The sequence below is a fragment of the Diceros bicornis genome, chromosome 5 (assembly GCF_020826845.1).
Source record: "Diceros bicornis minor isolate mBicDic1 chromosome 5, mDicBic1.mat.cur, whole genome shotgun sequence".
Taxonomy (NCBI): domain Eukaryota; kingdom Metazoa; phylum Chordata; class Mammalia; order Perissodactyla; family Rhinocerotidae; genus Diceros; species Diceros bicornis.
Window position 1 is genome coordinate 35,103,950 of NC_080744.1, and position 27,932 is coordinate 35,131,881.

Below are 27,932 nucleotides of genomic sequence, written 5' to 3' on the forward strand. Positions count from 1 at the left end.
TTTTTTTTAATATTAAAACCATTTATTACCAAGATGAACTGTTACAGTTGGTGAGACTTTTCCAAATGCTCTTGATCTAACAGGAAATGTGTTTAAGGTGGTACAATGAAATCTCAAGACCCTGCCCTGAAATTTGTGTGTACAGCTCTTCTTTCTCATGTGACCTTTGTCATGAGCCTAAATGTGGGAACAGGCACAGTGGTGTCGTGTCATTAAGAACTGGAGGCTGTATTAAAATAATATTTCAATCGCTAACATCACCAGGGTTTTCTGAGCGTGTGAACTTAACCACTACGCCACCGGGCTGGACCCTGATCACCTTTTTTTAAAGTCAGGAACAACTGTGTGAAATGACCTTTCCTGCTTTCTGGCTCAAAGAAACATCTAGTCTAGTTATAAATGTAGGGAATGTTTTGACTCTAGTTTAGTCACACTTCCTACCTCTCAGTTCTTCATCTTAAGTTTTCTTCCTGGGTAAGTCTGGGTGAAGTACTTCCCTGTGCTGCCTTGATTAGTACTTGACTGATCAGTCTTCTTTGTCCCAGTGGGTTTATTTCCAGACCTCTGGACAGAGATCTGCCCATTCATGGTTGTGGGGAGGGAGGGAAGAAGGATTGGGGAGGTTTCTTTATTACATTCCATTACTGGACAGAGTTTTTGCAATGGGGCAACAATGAATTAAAGTGTTTTGAAGTTTATTTATTCTCAAATCTACCTTGAATTCTAGAATACAAGTGCTATTATACCTGCTTTATAGATGGAGAACTAAGACACAGAAAGTTAAAAATGGAAGGTTCATTAAAGGTGACACTGTCCCGCCTCCACATTTTATAGAAGAGAAAGGGCTTGTCCAGTGTGGAAGAGTGCTTTAGTAAAGCATTTGCATTGAAACTAGACATACAGGAGCCTTACCTTGAAACTGGGATGGGGAGGGGTTTGAGAGTGATGTTTTAAGGGTTTGAAAAAGTATTTGTGGAAGTCTGAAGAATGTGAGGCAGTGTAGCATAGCTGTTCAGAGAGGGAACTCTGTATGTGAAGGATGCGGGTTGACACCTCAGCCACATGTGAGCTTTTTCTCCTTGCATAAGTAAGCCACTTTGCCTCTCCACATCTCCATCTTCCTGTTTGTAAAATGGCACCAGTGATACTTCAGTGCATGTATTAAATGAAATAATGGATATGAAGTGCGTAGCACAGTCTGGGCACATGGTAAGCATTCAGTGTGTTAATTCTGTTTTCATCATCTTCTTTATGATGGGTTTAGCACAACTTTATTGTAGTTTTCTGAACATTAAAATATAAGTACTAATATTAGCTACTCATAGGGCTTTTGTTTTAAGTAAGATAATGCATACAAAGAGCTTAGAAGAGTAGCTGACACATAGTAATTTTTCCATAAGTACTAGCTGCTGTTATAATTATGGTTATGGTTATTTTTATTATTATGATTATCAGTGGTATTATTTTACTGAAAGAAATAATCAAATAATCTGTATCTTCTACCGGTTCCAAAGATTAGGACTATGCCAGGAAAATAAATCTGCAGTAAAATCAATCAAGTATTCTTTGAATCTAGGTGAGTTGAGTCTGAAATGGGTTAACTGCAGGGGCGTTACATTTCCTAGAATGCCTTACTCTAGTTGTATTTAGTAGGGGATCAAACAGAAGAATTACAAAGCCCAGAACTGAAGAGCAACTCAAAATCTGAACAATGACAGATAGGATATCTTCTCCCATGCGGATCTGCAACACAACCAGAATCTAGCCTAGGATCACCTGCCAGCCTTGTCTAGCATTAAGGTCCATTTCCAAGTGACCGCCAGTTGCACTCCCCTCCTATGCGTCTGTCTGCTCGTGGCACTCAGGCCCTCTCTGCGCACCTCACTGCCCTGTTGGTGACCGTCCTCTGGAGTCGGCCCAGTGTGCCTTTTCATTCCCTCAACAGTTTCCCCATCCCTTGGAAACTTCGCTGGCTCGGAGCTTCATTGTACAGATCCAGCATTAACTAAGTAATGCCTTTAAAAATAAAATCACGTAGGCTCTTTTGGGGCTTAAATTTCAAGTTTTGTAACCATACAGTTGACCTTCAAAGTTCAGTTTAACAATAAAATGAGAATATTTGCATTCTTCTTCTCCTGAGCTCAATTTTCTATTTCTGTTTTGCTGTTTTACTCTACATGCCTCTTTGGGGGAAAGGCAAGGTATAAATGAATTAAAAGCCTCATACCAACATATAGAAGCCATGAGATTCTCATTTTCTTAAAGGAGCACTGTTGAAAATGGCATAAAGATCATTTTGTAGAGTTTACTTGTTACTGAAAAGTAAAGCAATGAGGAACACAGGCTCCTTCTGAACCTGGGAACAATCCAGGCACCATAGGGACAGTATTTGTGGTTCAATGAGTGCAAATCCATGTGTCATATGCAAATACAGTTCACTTTAATAGTTTGATGTCTCTTCACTCATCTTAAACACCTTAAGCCATTTGGAAAAGGAGGAAGAAATAAAACAGATGAACCTGCTGAGATATGGCCAGGAACAGTAGTACTTCATTTTGATTGATGTCTTTACAACCTTATCTTCTAGATAAAAGCTACTGTAAACAAAAGCCTACCTCAGTTGATTGTATTTAAAGGAAGTGAGAACCACCTGTGTGTTGCCAAGTACTTAGTTTTTCTTAGCAGTTGGTGCCTAGCCACCTCACAGCCGCTGCCTCAACCACCAATAGCGTCCCTTCCAGGGAATAGTACTCATGTTTCCTACCAGGCTTTAAACCATAGCACCATCTACCAAATGATTATAGTGCTCACAGCTTCTCCTGAGGCAGGGACATTCATACATCTGCTCAGCCAGTATTTATTGGCTGACTCCTATATGCCACTGAGATATAAGCTGCTCTCATGGAGCTCACATTCCAGAAGTGTTTGTTTGATAACTGCAAGGCCAGATTATCCATATTTTCTTTCTTTCTAAGAACCATAATTTTTTATTGTTTTCCCTCACCTGACCATTTTTTCTGATGACCTAGACAGTTCTAACTTCTAATTTTTTTCTCTCCTTTCCAGCATTTGCCTTCATGGATCTGTAAAATTGAGAGTATTTCTTTTGAGGACTGTGTTGGTTAGCCAAAGAGATTTTCCTTATCGTGAAGTATTTATTGTGAGTAAGGGAAAATTTTAACTACCCACTTAGAGCAAGTTGGGATCTGACATACCTGAAGCATTGTGTCACATTTGGTTAATGATAGATTTATGGGGCAAACATGTATCAGCCTTAATCCTTTAGTTATTTGACTTTGCCAAGGATGAAAATTCTGATAATTTTTTATTTTAAGCAGACTTTTATATATTCAAAACCCATAAATCTCTTTGTGCCTTGAGATAAACATCTGACTGAACTCTGGGTTACCCTGTGATCTTTTGAGAACTGAGCCAAGGAAAAGAGACCCCATTTCCCCTCTACCTAATAGTAAAAGACTACATGATAAAACCTATTTGGGACAAGCAATATTTATAGAAGGAAAACTTTTCTATTTCATAATACATTCTGATTTCTGGTATTCAGAAAGTTGGAAATGAAGAGTTCAGAAATAACCTCAAAATTTATCAGAGCTAGTCTATGGTAGACTAACTGGCGAACACCAAAATGGCCTATCATACTGTCAGCCCAGGCTTTGCCACCATGATGATCACTATCCATTATGGTTGTCATATCAATTATAAATTCTCTGGCATCAAACACTAAATCAGCTGAAATGATGGGTTTGCCTTTGGCATGTTTCCCTGGGGAAATAACTGAGAAAACGTAATAATTCACACAACCAATTTTGTAAACTACCCCAACTTTAAGAAGAAGGCTGGGGTATAAATTCTAGCTAGATAGATATGATTTGCACCCAAGGTCCCGCTGAAGTGTTCTTTCACTCTTAGTACTTAAAAGTTTTGAAAGTAAACATGACCTTGGGTGCTTTGTGACCTTTTAGGGTTTCAGGTTCTTTCACTGTGTTTGGTATTTCTCCTTTCCATTTGAAGATCTGTACTGTCCACTCCATGTATCCTCGTTTGAAACAAAAAATCGGGCTATCGTACTTAAGCTCATCCTCCAGTTTCACAAGGATATCGTCTCAATGTGCTTCTGATCCCACCGTCCCTCTCTATCTCTCGGGACCCCTAATCCCACTCTTCAGTCTCCCCATCAAAAAATGAACGTGTAATGGAGAAAATTAAAAACGCCGTTATATGAATAAATGCAACTTAGCTGAGAACTCACCTTTCCTAGGAAGACTTCTGGAATACCATGTCATTGCTCTAATTATTTTACTGTGAACCTCTTGGCATTTTTTGTATTCAATTGATAACTTCTAGTTCACACTTAAAATGTGAGTAGATTTGTTCCTACATTATTAAAATTTGAGTTGTAAGCAACTTAAGGAGAGGAGGGGCCTTTCTTTTGTGACTTGTGCTCTACACGGGATGGATATGCAGGCTTGTATGTTGATTCTTAATAAGTAAACACTGCAGGGCTGACCCACTGCCAGGAGTAAGCGTTTCTCCAAGAAAACAGATATTAAAGACAACAGATTAAAAACAAAATAGCTTCTGCCTTTGTTTTCTATTCCAACTATCTCAGTTTTTCTCTTCTGAGGAGAGATTTATGATGGGCTGGAAAGACTGTAAGTATAGCATCTAAGTATATTCAACACAGGACAAAGTGAAGTGGAAATTAAGCACTTTACCAGGCCATTTAATGTAGACATGAAAATGCCAAGTTATGTAAACACCAAACGGAATTTCAGGTGGTTGTGGTTGTGTATTTATATACATTTTAAATTTTCTTCAAAATAATGTATTTTCTGTTTATTTTCTACATGGCATAAAGGCCTGAAGTGAATCAGTATTTATAATATAGTTTTTCTTTTCTCTTTTCAAAATTATAGACAGTGAGTTGATGTTACAAAGAGATAGAGGTGGATTTTTAATAACCAAGATCCATGAATTGAGTGAGAATATTCATAACTAGGGTTCTCTTTCTTTAGTCATTTCAATTTGCAAACACAGACCTACCAACCAAAAAAGGTAAATGAAACAACCAAGTTATATTTTTATTTCATCTCTAGATACTGCAAAAAAGACTATTTGCATTGTATATTAAATTGACCGTAGTGCCAGAACCTTATGATGCTATATTACATGATCACTAATCTATTATTATTGTACACATATTTACACACAGGCATAAATACACATACTTTGCATATAAACATGTACGAGTGTATTTCACTTGGACTGAAAAGTTATTTACAACTCTGTCTGGAGATACATACAACAGTGATTAACAAGTGCATAACCAATCTACTACACGCAGATTAAAACTAAATAAACAGTGTAAGAGTTTATTTTAAAACAATTACAAGATGTTTTATATTTCTCCTCGTCCTGAACTGTATGTTTGAGAATGCATTCTTCATAAAAACCACATGCAAGTCTTTTTGATGGTGAAACAATTGACTTCCAACAGCCACATGTCTGCACACATCCTCAGAAGATATCCCAGACCCCACACAGCAACTCAAAATGAGAAAGAAAGGAAATCATATATATATATATATATATATATATATATATTATGATTCTCTGCTATTCTTTTTTTGGAGAAGGAGTTTTCTATTTAGTTATGAAATTAAATAAAAGATTTGGGTTGGGAACAAAGATTTAAATCAGTACAACTAGGTTTTGTTTTTACTGTTTGATGAAGACCCCCATGAACAAGAAACTTGACTAAAATCATCAAATCATTCCACAGTCATCTTGTCATTCTTCAACTGAAAATTGTTTGTTTTATTGACTTGATCCAGATTTATTTTGTAGAACCCTAGTGCACTGAGAATCCTTTTTTATGTAATCATGGTAATTCAGCTCATTGAGAAGAGAGGTATTAGATCAGTTTCATGAGTTTTCCCTTATTCTATGTCGAGAGGCAAATTGTGTAATAGTATATGAATCCCAGCACCATTCACCTTCGTATATATTCCTAAAAGAGGTGCAAAAACATACTGATTTTTTTTAAATATGTAGTAAATTCTCATAGAGGTGAAAACATAGATAAGCCAAGTTAATGCCACAAATATAAGATACATCTCTATACTAGAGGTATTTGAGGAGCAAAAATAGGCCTTTGGGGTTCACTGTCTCAACCCTGTTTAGCAAGTCTGAAGCTTCTTTTCTGGGGAAATAAATCTCCACCTGACACACTCACTTAGACCTGTTGCTTCCCTCAGTTTTCCTCATAACTTCTTCCAGCTGTTTATTTCCAGTTATATGAACAGACTGTGGCGGTGTTCTGGATTTACTCCTCTTTGCTCATGTTTATATTCTGCCCCATAACTTCTGAATCCCCTCACAGTGGGAAACATTTCTCTTCTCAGAACTTTATGCAGTGATTCTGTAATTCTCATTCCCCAGCTTACTTCCACCTGATTGTCAAGTGCTTTAAATATACTCCCTCACAAGTAATCATTTTAATTTCTTTTACCCAAATTATAAGTTGCTTTTCCGTATACTTCCTAAATGTGGTGACACTTAAATCAAAATGAGTAACTAGATAAAAAACTTTTTAGTGCGAAACTATTGACTTCATACTTGAAGAATTATTCCTTGTAGACGGGTGAATCCCAACTCGTATGCTGACCATTTGATTAGTCGCCTGCCTTCCAGGCCCCTGCTTGTCTCTCTTTTCCAGTGTTGTAAATATTTTTCAAACTTGAATGACTGTTAGAAGCTGCTGTGCAAATACAAGGCAGAATGAGACACAATATAGTGCAGTGGTTACAAGCACAAGCTGTAGAGCCAGACTGCTTGGGTTCAAAGCCTGGCCCTTTTTGTGCCTCAGTTTTTTCGTCTGTAAAATGGGGATAATCATAGCCCCCCCCATAGGGTGTTTGTGAATATCAAATTAGTCTGTACATGTGAAAGTGCTTGAAACACTGTCTGCCACATAAGAAGTGTGCAGTAAATGTTAGTTACCCCTTTATTGTTGGTTATTGGAATGATTTTGTATGTATTTAGACAGCATCTTTATAGACATAATGTCTTCTCAAGGGTCCTCTGAAATCTGTGGAGACGTAGAAGCTAAATGGGCTTCAGGAAACCAACCAGGGAATTGGTCACTAGAACTAATTTAGCGAAATATCTAACAGTGTGATTGGAAATCTCTAAGTACCTGCATCTGCCTTTTATTTCAGCTCTCTCTGAAGAAGATGCCTCAAGGAAAAGTCTAACAATAGAAAATTAATATCTTTTCTCCATAACTAAAAATGCCATCCAAGTAATTCCTGCATTATAGGATAGTGTACAGGTGTGCCAAGGAAGGGGGTTTATAGTTTAGAAAGAATAAGCAAGTCTTTCCTGAATTTGGGAGCCCAAATTTTCTGGCTGTGCCTCTGAGTTTCTCAGAGTTATAGGAAACCTTGGGCTGAAAGACATGATTTATCACTTATACCATTTCTGTCCAGCATTCATAATCTGACAACCTCACAGACTATCTGAGGATAGCTAAACTTTTCTGGAAAACAAAGAATTTACTCACTGGAGTACCATTTTTAAAACATTCTTGGTGACAGTTTCTTAAAAATATCTTACAGATTGCACTGCCATTTTTAACTGAACAAAATGTAGCCAGCATCCATTTTTCCTGGACTGTCCTAAGCACCTGTAGACACTGACAAAATCTATTTGCCCCATCTCCAAACAGCCTTGGATTACCACAACTGGGGTTTTTTTAAATGTCTCTTCCCTAGCTGTCAGCAGTCACTCACTTCCACTGGCAGTGTTCTCACACCGTTATCTCCACTTCCTTGACATTTGCAGCTTCAGAAGCCCAATAACCAAGTTTAATACCAAAACTGCAGAACTGGAGAAAACATGCATAATTCTTCATTTTATATATGATTTCCATACCTCTTTGGGTAACCCCAGTGTCCTAAATATACAGCAGGGAGGGACATTGGTGTATAGTCTAAGTTAGGAGCCAGGAAGCTCTGTTCGTGTAGAAGTGCTTCATATCTGAGATTAGTCTTGTAATTTGCCTTGTAACTTATTGATTATCAATAAGTAGAAGAGTTGCTACTTATTAATAATCTCATTCAGTAACCCCTTCTGCTATTAATTCTGGGTAAAAGTGTAGCTGAAAAAAACCAGTCTATAGCCAACAAGACTCTCCATACTGCATATGTGAAGAATGGTATTTGATTACTTAAGTCTGTAGTGCATGTGTGTGTGTGTATATATATATTACCCCAAAACTAAATGACTTAAAATAACACATATTTGTTGTCTCACTTTTTCTGTGGGCAGGAATATGAGCATAGCTTTGCTGGGTCCTCTTTTTCACCATTTCTCACAGACTGCATTCAAGGTATTGGCCCAGGGTCTGTGGTCTCATCCGAAGGTTTGATTGAGGAAAGATCCACTTCCAAGCTCTTACTCAGTAGTTGTTACTTATGTTGAATCAAAACCTGATTCTTGGTTACTTTCAAACATTCCCTAACTATGTGCTTAAGAGCTACAGCATGACTCTAATCCCTTCTCCCAAGAGTATCCTAAAAATCAGAAGATGATGAATGAGCATATTGCTACCGTCAGTGCTCATTTCTAGATCACACATACTTTGTTACTCTAACAGTTCCTCAAATATCCTAGAGTTCTCCTCTGGATTAGTTCCAGACTAGAGATATTCCCTGTAAAATATGACACCAGAACCCTCCCAAACACTCTAGGCTTAGTCTAACCAGTGCAGAGGGCATTCCTCCCTCTTTCTGGTTCAAGTCTGATACTGTGTCACCCAGCTTAGTAGACTGATCACTGCACTGTAGTGAGACAGTCACAGATGCCTACGGCCAGACTGCCCAAGTTCCAAAACAGGTTCCTCTGCTTTTTAGCTATGAGACCTTTGGTAAGATACTTAATAGCGCTGTGCCTCGGTTTCCTCATTTGTAGAATGGGAACAATAAGTGTACCTACCTCATGGAGTTGACCTGAGAACTAAATGGGTCAATGTGTGTAAAGTGCGTAGAACAGTGTCTAGCACATAGTAAGTGCTATGAAAGTGTTGAAATTAATATGGTTGTAACTGTTATTATTACTAGCGCTATGATCTGTAAGTATACCATTAGAGTGCCCATCCTGATCACTGATAAAAATGCCGATCCATGGCAATGGCCGAGTCCTGCCAGCATGCCTAGCTCTAGACTGCCACTGATTTGGTACCCAGAACAAAGCTGTCTGATCCTATTATTACTAATTCTGTGTTCTCCATCTTGTCCTTGAGAGTATCTGTCATGTACCAGGCACTGTGCTGGGCCTGAAGGACATGAATATAAATAAAACGTGGTCTTTGCCCTCAAGAGGGTCACAGTATAGCAAAGAGACAAATGGTGAAACAGAGAGAGAATCCCTGAGAGGCAGATACACACAAAAACCACAAAAGGATACCCAGCTTTCATTCCACAGTATCCTATTTAATTTCTCTAAATACTCTAAAATAGCACGAACCAGAGAAACACATTTCAAACACATTTTAAAGGTTGTTGTTATTTATGAGGAGCTCGTCTTTCATGTCCTCCAGATCTGTCATGGCTCTTGACTTTCACCTCCCATTTTTTCAAGAGGTATTTGTTATTTTTGCTAATTTGGTAGTATTTTATTTGCAAACAAAATTACTTGTTCAAAAGTCACTCACATTCCAGTCTGTGCTCCACAGGAGTTTTTAAAAATCCGTTTGGAGTCTTTGATCTTATTACTTGACCATGAGTATAGTAACCTTAAAATTATAGTCAACCTTGAAATGTGTTTACAGAATCAATTCAGATCTCCGTATACATCCCATTACTGAGGGGCTCCGGCTGGTCGGGAGGGCTGCAGTCCCAGCAACAGACCAACCTTCTGCTTTGCACATTCTCTCGGACCCAGGGACTGTGTTTTCTTTCAAACGCTGTTAACAGTCACTTTGATTTTTATTGGTCACAAAGGTTATGTTTGCCTTCCCAATGATCTCATTCTTGTCCAGTAGTGCCACAATAAATGGGAAGAGGCATCAAAAAGGTGAAATCGCTCAACCCACAACCGTGTACTTGACCTACATAAACATTTCCTAGGTCCTGTTTTCTCCCTGTTTTACACCTTTTCAGAAGGAAAGGCTGGAGTTGGATTACTTGGTTTTTCGAATTATCAACCAAAACTTCCCTTCTGTTAGTTTTGATACCCAAGGAATTGATTAGGTAAGGTTTCTTAATGTGGTCAGCCTCTTCATAAACAGATAAGGTGCTGAAAGGTTATCTTGCCCGCATCTGGTAAACTCTGGATCCTGAGCCATTGGAGAAAGCTCAGAAATGCACTCAAGTAGGTATCAGGAATAGGGCCAGATCTTGTTCTCCCATTAAATTTCCAAACTTGTCACCCTCTAAAGTCCCTATTATTTTTGTCATTCAAAAACCACATAATTTGAAAGCCTCTCTCTACCAATCTCCATTTACAAAGGAAAGTTGTGTTTCCTTGTCTTTAATTAATAAAGCACATATTGTCAATCAGAGCTTTTGAGCCACATGAGAGAGCTAGTATGCCTAAGTTAATATAATTACATCCAAAAGCTAAGAAACAAAGACTTAGGTGGTAGAGCCCTATTTGGAGTCACTTCTCGCATATACTGAAAATAGTTCATAGATCGTGTTGCTGCCTTCGGGGAGCCCTGGTCATGAACCCCTACATGAGATGTTCAGATTCACAATCTTACAAAACCTTTTCCAGTTGCTGATTTCATCTGTTGCCTCACAAGTGAAACAAGTCCATTTTCTTGGGCGTTGAGGTGTTCCCCGGCCTGACTGTTCTGCCTAGAAAATGCCATTTTCATAAAGAGCTGCCATGATTCGTGTCCTTTGGCTTATGATTTAGCTGTTCAGGGAAAGAGCAGGCTGCTCTTGCTCTCTCAGCGCTGGTGATGTGTGTTTTTGTTTTATTAAATCTTTAAAACACTGGGCTTGTTGTTTATGACCCCCATATATTCTTTTGTTCTTTTCCATGACTGGTTAGATCTTATTTTTTTCCTTCCTTTGTAAAAATATTAGTGCCTTTCTAAAGAACATCATGCCCTCCAGAATGGCTGCGTAATAAAATGGAGGAATGTGTTGAGTTGAACGTGAGGTCTGTCAAGGGTGACTCAGGGCTGCTTCACTGATGGGAAGGTTTGAGGCTTCTCAGACATGCTCCTCAAAATTGCAGGTCTTCCTACTCTAGCCAGATTTGTTTTGAGAAATCTGAGATCATTCAATACTAATCACAGAGCTCTTTGTAAAATAAAGTTACCAAGTGGTGTATGTTGAGTTGCAGACCATTGTAAATAAAAGTTACTAAGAAACCCTCAGTTAAATGGAAGCAAGATCTTGCCCAGGTGTGAGCTTCACTTTGCGTGCATTTAAGCGCTGGGGCCCCGCACGTCCTGTACCACAGGTCTCTGACCCTTCTGACTGCAAAGGGAACTCTTCCTCAGAGATATCGAGGAAGAAGAGAGCATTTGCAGCCAGCCCTGAATTCAGGTAAATGTCACAGGGCCTGGGCTCCGAGGCATCTCATATACAGCTCCTGCGCCCCCTACAACAAGTTCAGCTGATGACTTGCCGTGTCATGGTTCTGTCCCTATGTGGAGGGGATGCCAAAAGTTTTAATTAATCTTGCATACAACTTGGCTACCCTACTGATGTGACTCCCCAAATAAACCATTCCATGACATCTAGTTGAACTTGTTCCTGTGCATACAATATCTCGCAGCCCATCCTGTACTGTTAGTTTTGGCAAGTACACTACAGCATACAATAAATCATGGAAGGAAGAAGTGTTTTGGCCCAGCGAGGTTCAGCCTGCTGTAATGTCAGAATACAGAAAGCAGTTCTGTTTTTAGACATCCTTTTACTCACCCAACATTCGTAATTTATGATTTCACTGTAAAATTCCTGCAACATGACACCAAAAGTAGCGCCGCCCTTTAATTAAGTACTCTCGGTAGGAAAAACGTGAAACTGATGTGCAAAACATCTCTGTGTGCACAGTGATTGATAGTGATTACATCTTTATGAACCCAGCCTCGAGGTCTCAACTTCCTGACGGGTGAAGTCGTCTCTAGGACTACTTCCTGAGTCTGCTGCTAACCAAACTGGAGATTTGCGGAGGCACAATTCAGAAATATTGAGTTTAAATTGAAGCCTGCATCTGTCTATACGTTTTCACAAATCTGTGTGACATTATTTCTCATTTTCATGATAAGAACCTGTGACCAAATTTCGTGCTGTGCTTGCACAGAGAGAAGTTGTAGTGCAGAGAGTAAAGGGTCGGGGAGAAGCTCTCTTTGAGGGATCCTAGTTGTCATCTGGATTTTTTTTTTTAAACTAGAAAGAATGGATGAGAGAAGGGACTTCTGGCCCTGTTGATATGTGAATGGAGCATGATAGCCAGAAGAGGACCCTGAGCTGTTCCATTGTTAAAATTATTTTTCAAACATTCTTGTCTTTTTCCTTAGTTGAAAATAGGTAACTTTAATTTTTAAAAGAATACCTCTAAATGTTAAGATACTGAAATTTCAAGCCTACACTCCCCAGCTCATCACTGTTTCAATTCTGGTTTTATCCTTCATCAGCTAAGTTGTCACATTAGCCTGAGCTCCTAACACCTGCTGTGAGAGGTAATTAGGGTAGTGCGTGAATCTGAAATACTTCAGGTTCCTTGAAAGAAAGGTAACAATTCTGTCCAACATGGCAACACTTGTATTAAATAAGCTTTTTGGGGGGCCAGCCCGGTGGCATAGTGGTTAAGTGTGGCAAGCTCCGCTTAGGCAGCCCAGGTTCGCAGGTTTGGATCCTGGGCACAGACCTGCACCATTCATCAAGCCATGCTGTGGCAGTGACCCATATACAAAATAGAGGAAGATCAGCACAGATGTTAGCTCAGAGTGAATCTTCCTCACCAAAAAAAAACTCTTTGCTATAAGTTCAGCTACTTTCAGTCATTATCATAGCAACCGAACAAAAACTTTGTGCAATAAAGTCATTTAATCATCTTATCAGTGCTTCAAAGATTACCTTTTTCTGGAACTATATTGATGCTGTATGTGTATGTTATTTGCTCGTGTTTTTGCAGATTTGGGCCGGGCTTAGTCATCTATTGGTACGGATTTATCCAGGAGCTGGACTGTAACCGGGAGAGGGGCATCCTGCTCAAAGCCTGTTTCCCCACGGACATTGTCACCTTGTGCCATAGCGTAGCTTGACCCTGATGATCCTAGAAGAGAAGCTGGGAGGAAAAGGTGAATCCGGAAGCAATTTTACTTTCCTGCAGTGTAAACTCCTGGCAACATCTGCCCTGAACTTCAGCTGAACTCTGGCAGCCTGGGCTCACGCCACTGCCTCTTTAGACAAACATATCAAGAGTTTCTGTTTTCCTTCATCCTTTGCTGATGTGAACAGCCAAGAACTACAGACACAACCCACTCATTATCAGCATTTCTGTCTCTGTCAAACAGTTAGTTTATAGATATCCATAATCTTTCTTCCTTCCGGATGGTTTCTCCTTGTATACTGAACAAAAGAAAAAATGTGGAGACTGAAAGGTGTGATTTTTCAATTCTCCTCCCAGTTACCGAATCACCCTCTTATTTTGTCTCTAAGCCTCCATTCATTCTCTCTCCCTCCTCCTTTCTCTTCATGTGGACTCACAGATACCCAGGGTTGCATTACCGTCATGGAATAATCTAGCACAATCCTAGCAAAGCTGAAGACGTAAAGGCTGAAACTAAATTTTCTCTCTCACCTGCGGGGCTCCAAGTAGACCCTGATGGTGGCCTGTGCTGCATGCTTGTTTTGTCCAGTCTTTACGGCTTCCTGACTAATATGGCATTGAGCCAAGCTGAAAAAATATACTTGATGAGAATTTCCTCTTTTTATAATACTTATTTGAACACCAAACATTTTCCACTTATCTCATTTAAAAGTATTAGTTACAGTGTGTCTGGAAACCACACTTTTTCTTCAGACTGGGGGCTGAAGGGGGACGATTGAAGCTCAGTGCCAGCATTGATGAGAGTTTATCTCTAAACATGGCTAGTTGTCAGTATGTATGGTAGTCAGTATTTTTAGGAGAAAATTTGTTAAAAGCACATTCTGTACACTGCTTTGAATCTGCATTTTATACCACGTAATTACATAACACTCAAATAATTTAGGCACAGGAAGTATTCAGCTTTGAATGAATTAAGTGTACCTGAAATAAACCTAGGATGATTTTCAAATAAGCAAAATAAAGGAGATTTTGTATTTGTTCACTTTAATTTATTCACTTTTATGTTGCAAATAAAATTTCAATCTAAAGCAAAACATCAATAAATTCATTATGTCTGTCTTTTTGGAAGTTCAAGATTAATGTATACCCAAAATGTATTGAGTAAAATATTTGCCCCCCGTGTTGACAAAACATAATAACTTTTATCATGTTGAATAAGCGAGTTTGGAAATATCAATAAAAATACAAGTTTTACAAACATATTTAGGTTATATACATTACTTGGTTCTTTCAAAAGACTAGATATGCCATTAGTACTTCAGTTCATTTTGTACCTAAGAAAGTTTGCAAAAGTCTGCCTGCTGCCTTTCCTTTTGAAGGACATAAACATGTCAGGTCCAAATGTGTGGATTTTAACTCTGTTGTGGGTTACATTAAACAAAAAAGAAAGAGGAAGAAGATGAAGTGGTAAGGAGGCATCAGGCGAACTTCTGTTTCAGTGTAAAATTCATCATGCAGGTTTTGTGAGTGAAACAGAACGATTTGAAACTGCTGCTATTGTCTTGATACACACACATTTTAAACAAAACTGTTGTTAAAAGCAGCTTTGATGGCATGCTCTAAACTGCTTTTTCTTCTTTTGGAATAAATGACATTTATCTGCACAGATGTTGAAAACCTTGTTAAACCCTTGTCAAGGATTGGTTTGTTTGACGTTAAATTTATGATGAGAGTGTACAAATAAATTAAAAAATAAAAGAGGTGCTTGCATTTCCCATTCCTTCTTCTCCCTGGTGCCCTGGCATAGTGTGTTCTGAGAAGGTATCGGTGTTCTCTGGCAAAGACCCCACCTCCTCTTTATGAACGAGGTTTTAAAATTTGGCCCTCAAAAATGGAAAAGAAATCAGCAGTAAACTGTACATACTGTGATAAGGTCACAAGTTATTCAAAAATAAGCTTTTTGCCACATAAAAACTAATGTGATCATTATATCTACTGCTTTTCAGTTGGAAGGGTGTGGGGGGAAGGGAATAATGTTCCCAAGTTGGAAGCTTAAAGCCTCTTTATTCGTTTTCTTTTATGTTCGAAATTCATATCTGTGTTATATCTATATGTGTTGTTTACTTGTGTGTTTTTTCAGCTTAGACAATATAAACATCAGCCCTGGAGAGTAGACATGGGATGACAACTTTTTTTATTGCTGTCGTCATTAGAACATGAACATTAAAGCCAAATCTTGTTTTATGGCACGTTCTGCAAACTGTGCTAATGAATTATGCCAACCCAGAATGCAGGAGTGTGTGGAAAACATAAAACTAAATGATGTTCTCTCTGGCATATATAGACTTGCCAAGCATCTGCTCTCACAAACAAATAACGGGCCCTGTTTGAAGCATGGCGAGGATCAGCTCAGAGCAAAGCTGATCCAGCACTGATAGTTAAGGTGACTTCATTGACTCCTTTCCACCCCCATCCCTACTCCCCCCGCCAAAAAAAATCGTAAGTACCCTTTCTTTTCTTTTGCCTTATAGTGAGGTATATATCAACTCTTCTAAACACTCCCGAAATTGTGTTTAAAAGGGAAGGCTCAGGGGTCCAAAGTAGAAAGCTGGATCTCCAAGGGAAATAATTTTCTTTTAACCATAGGTGTGTGTGCCTGCTCATTATTGGCAAGGCTTGATTCCACGCTGGAAAAGATGATAAATTGTTGGTCTTTGGGGGGGGCATTAACTCATACAAGCCGCCGATGGATTGCTTGGAGCCCTGGATGAGGTAATCCGCTAAATGGCCCCTGATGGGCCACACTAATTAATGCCCAGCACCCAAGTGAACAGTTAATTCACTCGCCTCTCACTGAGGAGCTACACCCATTGTTTCTCTTCCTCTCTGGAACCAAGATACCTTAGATGTCTGCTCTTTTTACCCTGCTCCTTGCTACAGACCTGGTGTTTCAAGTGAATTAAATCTTTACTGCTTTCATATGCTGTTTCCCACCTCTTCCTGGTCATCTTCCCCCTCACTAGCCTTCGCCAGTTTCCTTCCACATGCATATGTATTCTGCACTTTCTCACTACTTCTTGGCTCTTTTTCTCTCTAGAAAATGATCCCAGGATCAAAATGCATCCCATCTAAATTCTAATCCATGTGTCTTCAGGATAGGGGTTGGTGGGGAGCAATTGAGCTAATCTCTTTGGGGAGAAGCACACTTCAGCATCCTCCTCGTGCCAGAATGTTCAAGGGCATGTGTGGTACCTGAAGGAGCATAAAACTTTTAACTAAGATAATAAGATTTTACAGGGTCAAATATGGTAGGAGGTTTATGCCATCAGCAAATGTTTTAGCAAAAGGAGCCAATAGAACATGTGAGGTTTACAGCTGCTTTCAGCCTGAGTGTTGTTCAGCTGATTATGAATTAAAATAGTAAGACGGCTGTATGATTTAGGTAGAGAAACACTCCTAGCTTGTTCTTCTTGGGGGTAGCCTGCCATTTTCCATGTGATCTGATGAGAACAAGTTGCCTCGATGTATAACTATTTTATGACAAGGATGGAAGGAGAAAATCGCCCAGTTGGCACATTCTCTATTAGGGGTAAGGAACAAAGCAAGCTTAACTGGAGAGGAAATTAAGGCAAACAATGGGAGTTTGCCTGCAATGTCACCATTTATAGAGAAGCACCTCTCTGAACCTGTCTGTGAAGTCACTCTTAGATTAAGGAAGGGTCACAGTGACAAAGCTTGGACCATCTAATTGGACCACCCAAAACTACCCTTCCTATTTATAATTAACATGGTCTGAACATGTTTTACTAAGAACATGCCTGGATTCCAAAGATTAAATAAGGAAGATGGAATTATGAATTAAATAATAACCAGAATAGCTTGGGTTCCCCTTGTGTTTTTCACTTTCCTGCCATTGTTTTGAACATGGCTGTGAGACAAAGAGCTGCTTAGGTCAAGCACTATAAATTACAGTTTTCATACAATAGTAATCCACTAAAATGATTTCAAAGCTTGATCAAAGTACTTCAAAAAAACGTTCAAAACTTTTCCCCAATACAAGGGAAGGGGAAATGCTCATTTGATGGCTTAATTCGATTCAGTCAACATAGCAAAGTTTGATCTCAGTGTCATACCTACTTTACATAAAATCCAACTCATTAGTTAAACAAATCCAACTTGTTCTTATTGTTGTTTCATGCACAAGTAAAGGGGATTTAAGTTTTCATCCAGTTCACAACTAAACACTTGGAGTCACTTGTAATGTAAGGAAAAGATACTGTAGTACCATTTTAAAATAAGCATAATTTGACAATATTTAATTGTGATACTCAAGGTACTTAAGACTATCTAATCCCCTGTACTTAGAATAAAATGGATATCAGTGGATTTATTTGGCATTTTAGTAATAATCATGGCAACAGATATATTGAGTTTTTCACCCCTTTTCCCTCATCACTTGAATTTATCCGGAGCCGTCTCTTATCATAGGCAAAGATGATGGGAAGAACCCCAGTGATAGCAAAGCTCAGCAAGTTCTAGGCCCAACCATCTATAAAACTAGTGTGGGATTGCTGCCACAATGTCACTCTCAGCCAGAGACCCAAGGTACTAAGTAAGGGTAATTTTTATCTTTTAAAAGGAAGGTCATTTTGAAATGCCGTCATGAAATATCACCAAGTCAATTAAGTACTAACAATTGAAGTCCAGAGTTTAATTGAGGGCTGCACACGAAGCCAATGACCGTTGACCTAAAGCAGTCATGAATTCCACTGGAAAATGCTTTGGTTAAAGGTATGTCTAGAATAACTAGCAATTTTTTCTTTAAAAAAAAATGCCTTTGTCATTTTTACATTCAACACAGATACACTCAGAAATAACAATTTAGTGTGTCTGTAGTAGACTTTCTATATTTTTAAAATTTTAATTGAAATTTCTTTTATAGAGCAAATCAAAGTTTAGATAATCAAAACAACCTCTGCAGGAAACCATAGTTTTATCAATAAACTGAAAGATGTAAGCACTGTTTATTTGATTGTGCCACATTTATCTCAACTGTTGACTTCTTTCTTTCTGTAGTTGCTTAATGGCAAGATTTCTGACTAGATTGGAAGCTCCATAGAGCAGAAACTGTATTTATCTTGGTCACTGCTCTATCCCCCAATAGCTAACAGAGATTCTGGCACAGAACAGGCGTTCAGTAAATGTTGAATGAACAAATGAATGACTGTTAAATCTCTATTAAATATGTTCTCACTTACATTAAAGAAATAATTGGAACCTTTTAACTGTTTCTTATTTTTTTATTTTTTTTTGCGAGGAAGATCAGCCCTGAGCTAACATCCGTGCTAATCCTCCTCTTTTTGCTGAGGAAGACCAGCTCTGAGCTAACATTTATTGCCAATCCTCCTTTTTTTCCCCAAAGCCCCAGTAGATAGTTGTATGTCAGAGTTGCACATCCTTCTAGTTGCTGTATGTGGGACGTGGCCTCAGCATGGCCAGAGAAGCGGTGCGTCGGTGCATGCCCAGGATCCGAACCCGGGCCGCCAGTAGCGGAGCACACGCACTTAACCGCTAAGCCACGGGCCGGTCCTAACTGTTTCTTATTTTATTCAGCTGAAAAACGGGTGTATTTACTGGAATCAGAGGAAAGCATCATATATGTTGATGTTAGTTAAAGAATTAAGTACTTTAGAAACCCTTAAAATCTGAAATAAAGCAGATTCATCCACCAGAGTTATTTTAGGATGTGTATTTAGTTTTAAGGGGATTTCATGTAATATCGTTGCATTTGCCTTAAAGTTAGCCTTAGTACATTATTGTTTATGCAACATATTACTAAATAAACTGGAACATTTAAAAATCTTACCGTTGTTTCTCTTTTTTTTTAAAGAAGTCTCAAGGCTTATCTTTGTCTTTTTTATTTGTTATTAATCTTACTATTTTTATATTTATCTTTATTTCTATTTAAGAAATATATTCCCCAAAACTCAAGTCAAGGCCCCAAATCAAATGTGTTTCAAACACAAATTTGGGGATCTTCAGTGGAGTTATTAGATTAACTGCAAATGGTGATTTTATTTGCTCACTTTTATAATGCTGAGTTGGTGGCAAAGTGCTTCCTGGCCATGTAAGTGGCAGGCTGGCTCAGGAGAGAAGAGTTCTTTGGTCATTTGCCAACAGGCTCTGACTTTGGAGAGACACTATCCATGAGCTGCTCAGGGGGCATTTCCCCGTTAGTCATTAATTCAGAGTATGTTATCATTTGAAAGCCAAAGGCATTTGGCATATTTCCTCATATTTTGGAAACGTAACACAAAAGGAACTGGAACTTCCACGTTTTTTCTTTGTTGGTTTCCCAGAGCTTAATTGGTTGGGCCTGTTTGGTGCATGAGTTTCTGGAAAGAACTGACACCCAGTACAGGTATTCCTGAGACCGGGTCCTCTCTGGCTGCATGTATATTTCTGTCTTATATTTCTAGCATTTAGAGTATTCAAGCACAAATATTTATTGAGTGCCTAAAGTGTATTTAGAAGTGTTTGAGGTACTGAGGAGAATTTAAAATTATGCAATAAAAGGTCAGTCTTGAAAAATAATTACTTGTCAAAATGAAAACAAAAGATTTGAAAATTTCAGAAAAGACAATACAGTATAATAAAGAAAGAGAGAAACCTATGAGGCTTTGAATAAGATATTTTAATTCTAGACTACGGGCAGCAAATAGTTTTCTATTTGCTTATGGTGGTTGCATTCGCTGCTGTTGAGAAGGATTCTGAGGCTGATTCAGCTCAGCAGGAAAAAGGGTTATGATCAGTTATGGGCACTAGTCTTTGGAGTGGGTAGTGATCACATAGATGCCACATATTTTCAATTCCTGCCCTAGGCCATTCACGTTTAGTGCAAGTATGAATAAATTCTAAGTATTTGGAACAGAACTCATAACCTTGTTCATGGGCCTGAGTGATAAAACAAGCAGTAACATTTTCCATTGGTTCTCTAACATCAAGCAGAGTGTTGGTCCAGGGCTGAAATCTGTTTAGTAATTCATATTAGGTTTGTTTTCCCAGTAAAATCAGGCTGAGGTTTCAAGATCAGCTGCAGACTGTACCTTCCTTCTCTTTCATGATCTTTATATCAACTAGGTACCAATTTCCTACTTAGTACAGTGCATTTCTATAAGGTAGTGATTGTATATTTGTAATACTTGTTTTAAAATATGCTCCCAAGAAGAAGTTTTAAAATATTTTCAAGATGATGGAGATTGGTATGCTTTACATGGTAATGCAGTTTTTATTAATATACTTCCTATTAAGGCATAAATAATTTTCCTAAAACCTTTTAATTGTATCAGTTCATTAATTCTGGCAGCTAAAATAATGACAATCATTGCACGTGAAAAATTAGTAGGTAAAAGTCTTAAAAATATTTTGTTTATTGCCAATTTGAAGAGAAGAATCCATCTTAGTTTTCAAAGCTACAATTTTTTAAAAAGGATTTTGCAATAAATGAAAAAAAACCACTCCAACATAACAGGAGAATCGAAAAGCAGAACAACGAAAGAGATGGCAAAGTGGACATGGGTGCATTGCATGTAAATGTAAAACTCCGTCTTTTGGTAAATTATTTTCATCTTACTTGCTTCCCCACTATCCTTGAAAGTGTTTCCCAATGACAAAGGGGTTAAAAACAGCAGAATGGGGGTGTAGAGTGAGCAGAGAAACTCACGTGAGAATTGAATTGCATTTTCAGATGGTTCCTGGACAATTCCCTAAGAGGTGTGTGGAAAGTAAAATTGAGCCATTAGCAAAGATGAGATGAGTCTGACTCATAGACGTGGAGAATTTTAGAATTGGAAGAGACCAGAGGCGTCATTGTGCGGATGAAAAAATTAAAGTCTGGAGAGGTCAAGTGACTCGTCCAAGGTCACATAGCCAGCTGATGAGAGGCAGGACCAGAATCTGTACCTCCTAACCTCCTGTCGACTATCCCTTCCACCGTAGGGTTAATAATTTATTCTGGAAGGAATTTTCAATACCTTAGTTATGTTTACTATTTACAGAGTAAAGGGTCATAGTATATTTTTGAACGAACATTCTGAGCCTTACTGGTCTTGCCCTGACCTGATACCCTAATCTCTGTGGTAGAAATCAGCTGGTGTTCTGACAGAAATCTCATTTTATTTGAGCTTTAGTAAGCTAAAATCCTTATCATTTGGTGGCAATCAGTTTCTATACATTGCCGTTTAGCCTAAGGATGTGCCACTAAGAATGAATTTGGAAACATTTTTAAGACATTTTCCCCCTTGGCCAATTTACATCTTCATTTGATTTTCCTCTCATTGAAAAAAATCCACAGATGTTGTCTTTACCATCTTCTCTGCCTGTAAGGATAAGATAGTATTTAAACCAACAATAATTCATGAACTTTTCTGATAATCACCAAAAATGATTAGCATAGAATATTCTAGAACTGTAGCCAGTAGAGGCTGGTGAATTATACACGCTTTGACAATGGGCTGGAATCTCTGCCTCTCCACCTACTTTGAACTCCCTAAAAGCTTCAGTTTCTTAATTTGTAAAATCTAAATAATACCTATCACATGGGATTATTACGAGGATTAAATAAGATTAGTGCTTAATACATCATAAATCACAGCACTAATAAAATTAGCATCATATATTATAGTTGCATTATACATTATATAATTATTAATAATATTACTACTACCATGGAAGGATCCATTTAATGAGCAATATACACCACTAAAAATGTGTGATTTTCTATGTTAATGTAGAAATCAGTGTAAGGTGGATATCTTGGCTTAAGGCTTTTTCTAAAGCTTATTTTAAAAAGCTATGTTTCCAAAAGTTTAGAGACAGGCAGTACAAGACCCTCCTTTGAGAGTGGGCATGTGTTTAGTTGATTGTTTTCACAGACAAATGTCTAGTTTAACATTCCTCTGCTGGGAGGAGGAGCTCAGCGGCCATGAGCCCGTGTTTCTTTTGATAGTGACCATAGCCTTTGCCATAAATACAACTTCAGCAGCGGTGGCGCAGCACAGGAACCAGCCAGCACTTACACATCTGACTGACAGCCCAAATCTGCCCTGCACCAGATGAGCCTCCAAAAATTCACTAGTTTGTCATAATATAAAAGGTTTCTTTAAGGGGATTGAAATACCTTCTCCAGGCCATTGTTAATTCAATGAAAGAAAGCATAAAGTGCTATTTGAATTCAATCTTTGAAAAGACAAAAAAAGCAAAGCAAAAGGAATTTGGGGAAAAAACTAGTTTGTTCATGGATTCTTCCTCTGATTGATGATTGTGACACTATTGGTGGCAGCTTTTTAAAGACATGACTTTTGCCGGGTGCCACCCCTAAACATAAACCTCATTAGATCACGGGCGAGATGAACAGTGTTTAAACAGTTGAACAAGTACTGATGCTCCCCTCTCAAAACAGGCCAGTCTTCCTTGATGTTGGAGGCAGATTCTAGAGTAACAAGAATGCTGGGCACGGAAAATTGTGGCTCCTTACATCTGGGAGCTTGAGAGCATTTTGCAAACAATTAACTACACTTTACAACCCCCCTGCCAGTGGGTGAGCGCTCTTTTGTCTGTATGCAGAGGAGTTAACTAACTGAGCTATGCTTCTCATAGAAGTTGCTTATTTATTTACTTTACAACATTAAAGGAAATTTGGAACAATACTTATTCTGAAAAGAGTGAGTTCTCTTTCCATACTATATGTTTTCTGGAAACTGAAAAATAATTTTAAAAATAAGTATTAAAATGTGTGTCCACCCCATCATGAAAATTAAATTGTAGTATCAGTTGCCCAGACTGGCCTATGATCAACACCCAGAGAATGTCTTTTCGTAGTCTGTTAGAAGTATCGCATGGAACACTGGGAGACAAAGAGATCAAACTGCAGCGAGCCAGTAGGATCCCCTGGGAATGCTCCCTCCACACCTCCAACCTCAATTGTGGAGTAAGAACAAGTGAAAGGAAACTGATAGTGTGCTTTGTGAAGTTTCCTGGTGCCTTCAGTGGCCCCTTCTCTTGACGATGTGTTGCATAAATTACGAAAGGGAGAATCGAAGAGCAAAAATACCATCTCGTTATACTCACAAATGGTAAAAGTTTGGCAGAACAGAAGTGACAGCCCTTGAGAATAACTTTGCCATGGGCCATTTTAGTGTGGCAGGCTGTGTGGTCTAAAGCTAATCCAGGTGCTTTCATTAACTAAATTTGAAATTTTCAAATTAATTTGCATTGGACTCAATTTGACATCATATCTTGTTAAAAATGTGAAGCTTGACACAAACTCTCCTGAAATGGCTTGATCTGATTATTACCTAAAATGGATCTGGGTTTGCAATATGTTGAAGTGAAATTACAGAGTCACCAAAATAGTCCGTTCATTCTTCTAGCACATAAGCATTTGTTGATAGAGTTGGAGATGTGATGAGAAAAAGCATCTTAGTTACTGTGGGAACCACAACTCCCCATATCCTGGAATTGGAGGCTCACCAGAGACAGCCAGATTGGCCCTTCCCATCTAGGGTGGAGAGTCAATGTTGCCACCCTAGGAGGGCTCTGGGGTCAGTTCCAGAGCAGCTAATAGGCCCTCAAAATGAAAATCCATATAGGGAGTGATCTTCTCCTGGGTGCCTGCAGGAGAAAGAAAGAATATATGGCAAACCCAGTGTATCGTCTACACAAACCACACACACACACACATACACACCCCTTCATCCTTTCTAACAGAATACAATTTTTATCAGGAATGGGAGGAAGATGCTTTATCACAGCACAGGGGCACTGGTCCAATGATGAGCCTGCAACACCATTATAGCCAGTGAGCCATAAGGAAACACCTATTGTGAGGTTTCAAAGAAAACTTTTCTTCCCTATTGAAAGGAAAGCCATTTTCTGTTCTCTCCTTCCTTTTGATATAAGGATGGGATGGTTGGAACTGCAGTAGTCGCCTTGTGACCATGAGGAAAAGACTAAAAAAAAAACCACCAGAACCGGAAGTAGCAGAGCCACTGAGCCCAGGTCAGTAATTTCTTATACTGTACTGCAGGAAAGATTTGTTTAAAAAGTCTAACAAAGTTACTGATTGCTTAAGACATACCCAGAAACACTGATCCCTAAGCAATATGAAACTCTAAGAGGGCTAGGATGGAAACTACGTCCCCTCAGAGAGGAGAAAAACCCATCAATTTATTATGCAGCACCCCCATCAAATACGTTATACAGTAGAACTCTGTGAAAATCTGTCATGTGTCTCTGCCAGAACTGAAGCCTCCAGGGACATCATTATTAGTACTGAGATCAGAATGGAAAACGAGTTATAGAGAGCAAAGGGCCCCCTTAAAGAACTGTGGTTAGAAACCCTTGGCCAGATATACAATCATTTTGGGATAACCCTTCCCACCTTCCTCTCCACTCCCCACCCCACAACAAAACAACACCATTTTCACTGAATTATTCAAATGAATACAGTAGCCAAATTTCCTTTCTATCTTTGGCAGTATGTCTAAAATGCTATAATGACAAGGACTTGCCTACTGTGCTGGGAACTTAATATGCATCTAATGCAAACAGATATGCTTACCTACGAAAGAGGAGGTAGATAGAGCCTAGTCATGAAGCCCAGGAGCCCTGGCACCAGACGCCTGGGTTCTGATCACAGAACCGGCTCTCACAGTCTGTCTGGGTCAGCAAGTTCCCTATCCTCATGGTGCCCTGATGGCCTCATCAGTAACAATGGCGATAATATGTTCCTCCTGCATATGAGATGTAAATAGTAAAGCATTTGATATATGTCGAGTACTTATAACAGGACCTGGCTTCCAGTAAACACTCGATAAATGTTAGTTATCACTATTACCCCTTGTCCAGATGGGGTCACTGAGGTTCACGGAAGTTAAGTAACTTGTCCAAGTTTTCCCAGCAAGTAAGTAATAAAACTGTCTCAAAATGTCTCTAATTTATATAATGTGGTTATAATTTATCTTTTATGCCATTTTAGAAAATGTGATAAACATTACTGGTACTCACCAATATTCCAATTCTCCTTGACTTCTTGAATGTACAGGAGACTCACTTTCCAGCCCTCTTACGATTATTCGGGGCCGTGTGACCAATTCCGGCTAATGCAGTGTGAGTGGATGAGACCTCCACCAGTGAGGCAGTGAAGAGCCCTGCAGGATTCTCTATTCTCTCTCTTCCTCCACTGTACCACCCAACCAAAGTTCCAGAGGTTGAATTCTCCTCCAGGGGGGTGCTCTGAGAGACTGAGTAGAGCAACCCACACACCACCACCAACCAACAGGGGCCAGAAATAAACTTATATGTATTCAGCCACTGAGATCTAGGAGTTGTTACTGTAACATCAGCCTAGCCTATCTCAACCAATAGAGTAGAATTTCCAAATATTGTAAAACAAAAGATAGAGTATTGACTTAATATTCTATTTAGTTAATATGACATTATCCCAGGGGCTCATCGGCAATCACTCTTGGTTTTTTGTTTGTTTGTTTGCTTTTTGGTTCATCTGCCATTATAATGGTGTTATAATGAGCTATATGGAGAAGTTCATGAACATCGTTCTATAGCTTAATTTTCTATTACAAGTAGTAATCATTCTGCAAGCCTACAGGACAAAGATAAATAATTATGAATATTGTAACTAACATAGCTCATAATTTTAGTATTTTAGAAAGCCTTAATGTTATTGCTGCTTCACATTTTTTTCAGGATATCAGAGAAAAATCTATTGTAAAAATTATCATGGCCTTTTGGGTTTTTGAAAGTCATTTTAGCTAACCCTGCGTATAAGTAATCTTTAAGCAACCATACATAAATTTTTTTTTATTTCTGCCAGACCTAGAACATAACAATTTAAATCTTAAAAATAGATTAGTCTTCTAAAGACATAAAGAAAATGAAAGCATAAACCACAGACTGGGATAAAATATTTGTGAGTCCTATCAATAAAATTGCATCCAGAATATTTCATAACTCTCAAAACTCAATAAAAAAAACTCAATAGAAAAAATTGGGAAAATATTCAAACAGTCATTTCACCAATGAAGAGAGATGCCATATAAGCACATGAAAAGATGGTCAGCATCATTAGTCGTTAGGGAAATACAAATGAAAATCATGATGAGATACTACTACACACCTATTAGAATAGCTGAAATTTAAAAAACTGACATTACCAAATATTGAGGGAGAATGTAGAGCAACTGAAACTTTCATAGGTTGCTGGTGGGAATGCAAAACAGTATAGCTACTTGGTTAAACAATTTGGCAGTTTCTTATAACATTAAATACACACTTACCATATAACCCAGCAATTCCACTCCTAGACGTTTACCCAAGAGAAATGAAGACAAATGTTGTCACAAAAACCTCTCCACGAACATTTGTAGCAATGTTATTCATAATTGCCACAAGCTAGCAACAAGCCAAATGTCAATCAACTTATGAGTGGATAAACCAACTGTGGTGAATCCATATGACAGAATAGTACTCAGCACTAAAAAGGTATCAACTACAGATATATACTACAACATGGAAAAATCTCAAAAGAATTACACTAAGTGAAAGAAGCCAGACTTAAAAGACTATATACTGTATGATTCTGTTTATATAATCTTCTGGAAAAGGCAAAACTATCAGGACAGAAATCAAAGCAATGATTTCCAGGAGTTGGGGTGGAGGAGAGGAAATTGGAAGAAATTGGAGGAGGAGGAAATGTCCTACAAAATGACAAGAGAGAACATTTTGGGATATTGAAAATATTCTCTGTCTTAATTCTGGTGATGATTATACACTGTATACGTTTCTCAAAATTCATAGAACTGTGCACTAAAGGTTGCACTGTTTATAAATTATATCTCAATAAACAACAAAAAGGCAAATAAATGTAAAATTTTAAAAATAGATTCTAATAGTTTCAAATTAGTTCTTCAAATGTTGGTAATATTCTGACAGTTCAAACTTAAGCTTTTTCCTGATTCAATTTATTATCTATAAAATATTACCTATATTAACTGATCTACACTAACTCTACTTGAAATATATATATATTGTTTAAAGTCAAAATGTCCTCGGGACCAAAACTTAGAAAAATAAATCATATGCAAGCAAAAAGAAGCAAAAAGTATATCTTGCTTCATAGCTTTGGACAAAATATTCATTCAACGAATATTTATTTGGCATATATTATCTCAGAATCTATAAAATAGGTAGCATTGCAAATTTTGAAGGCCCCTAATAGCCATACTGGATCCCCAAATCTACATTACTTCAAAGTATGTCAGAAAATGCCTTGGTTATATTATGGAATCCCACTTCTTTCTTAGAATAATACCTGATACATAATAAGCAAATAATAAGTGTTAGTTATTTTATTATTTAAATTTCTTCCACTCACCATTATTATGCAAGTATAATCATATCAGTTGTAACGGCCTTTGTTAGTTGTTCACCCAACAGCCAATCACCACCACATCACACCTCCTTTTCTACTCCAACATTACTTTTGTCCAGGTGTCCACTGTCCCCTGGATGGCCAGGTACTTCCTAGGGGAGAAGAA

The 27,932-nt window shown here is 38.3% G+C and overlaps 1 protein-coding gene across 2 annotated transcripts in view; it reads left to right on the forward strand.

The window, feature by feature from the left end:
* Positions 1-27,932, forward strand: part of CDIN1 (CDAN1 interacting nuclease 1) — a 280,480-nt gene that overhangs the window by 186,532 nt on the left and 66,016 nt on the right. The window contains exon 11 of one of the 2 annotated variants that reach the window (XM_058541178.1): positions 13,180-15,106. The exons of the other annotated variant lie outside the window; for it this stretch is intronic. Coding sequence (XP_058397161.1) covers positions 13,180-13,309 — 130 coding nt within the window. The 3' untranslated portion in view covers positions 13,310-15,106. Of the gene's footprint in view, positions 1-13,179; positions 15,107-27,932 lie in introns of those variants that run through there. 2 annotated transcript variants of the gene reach the window in all.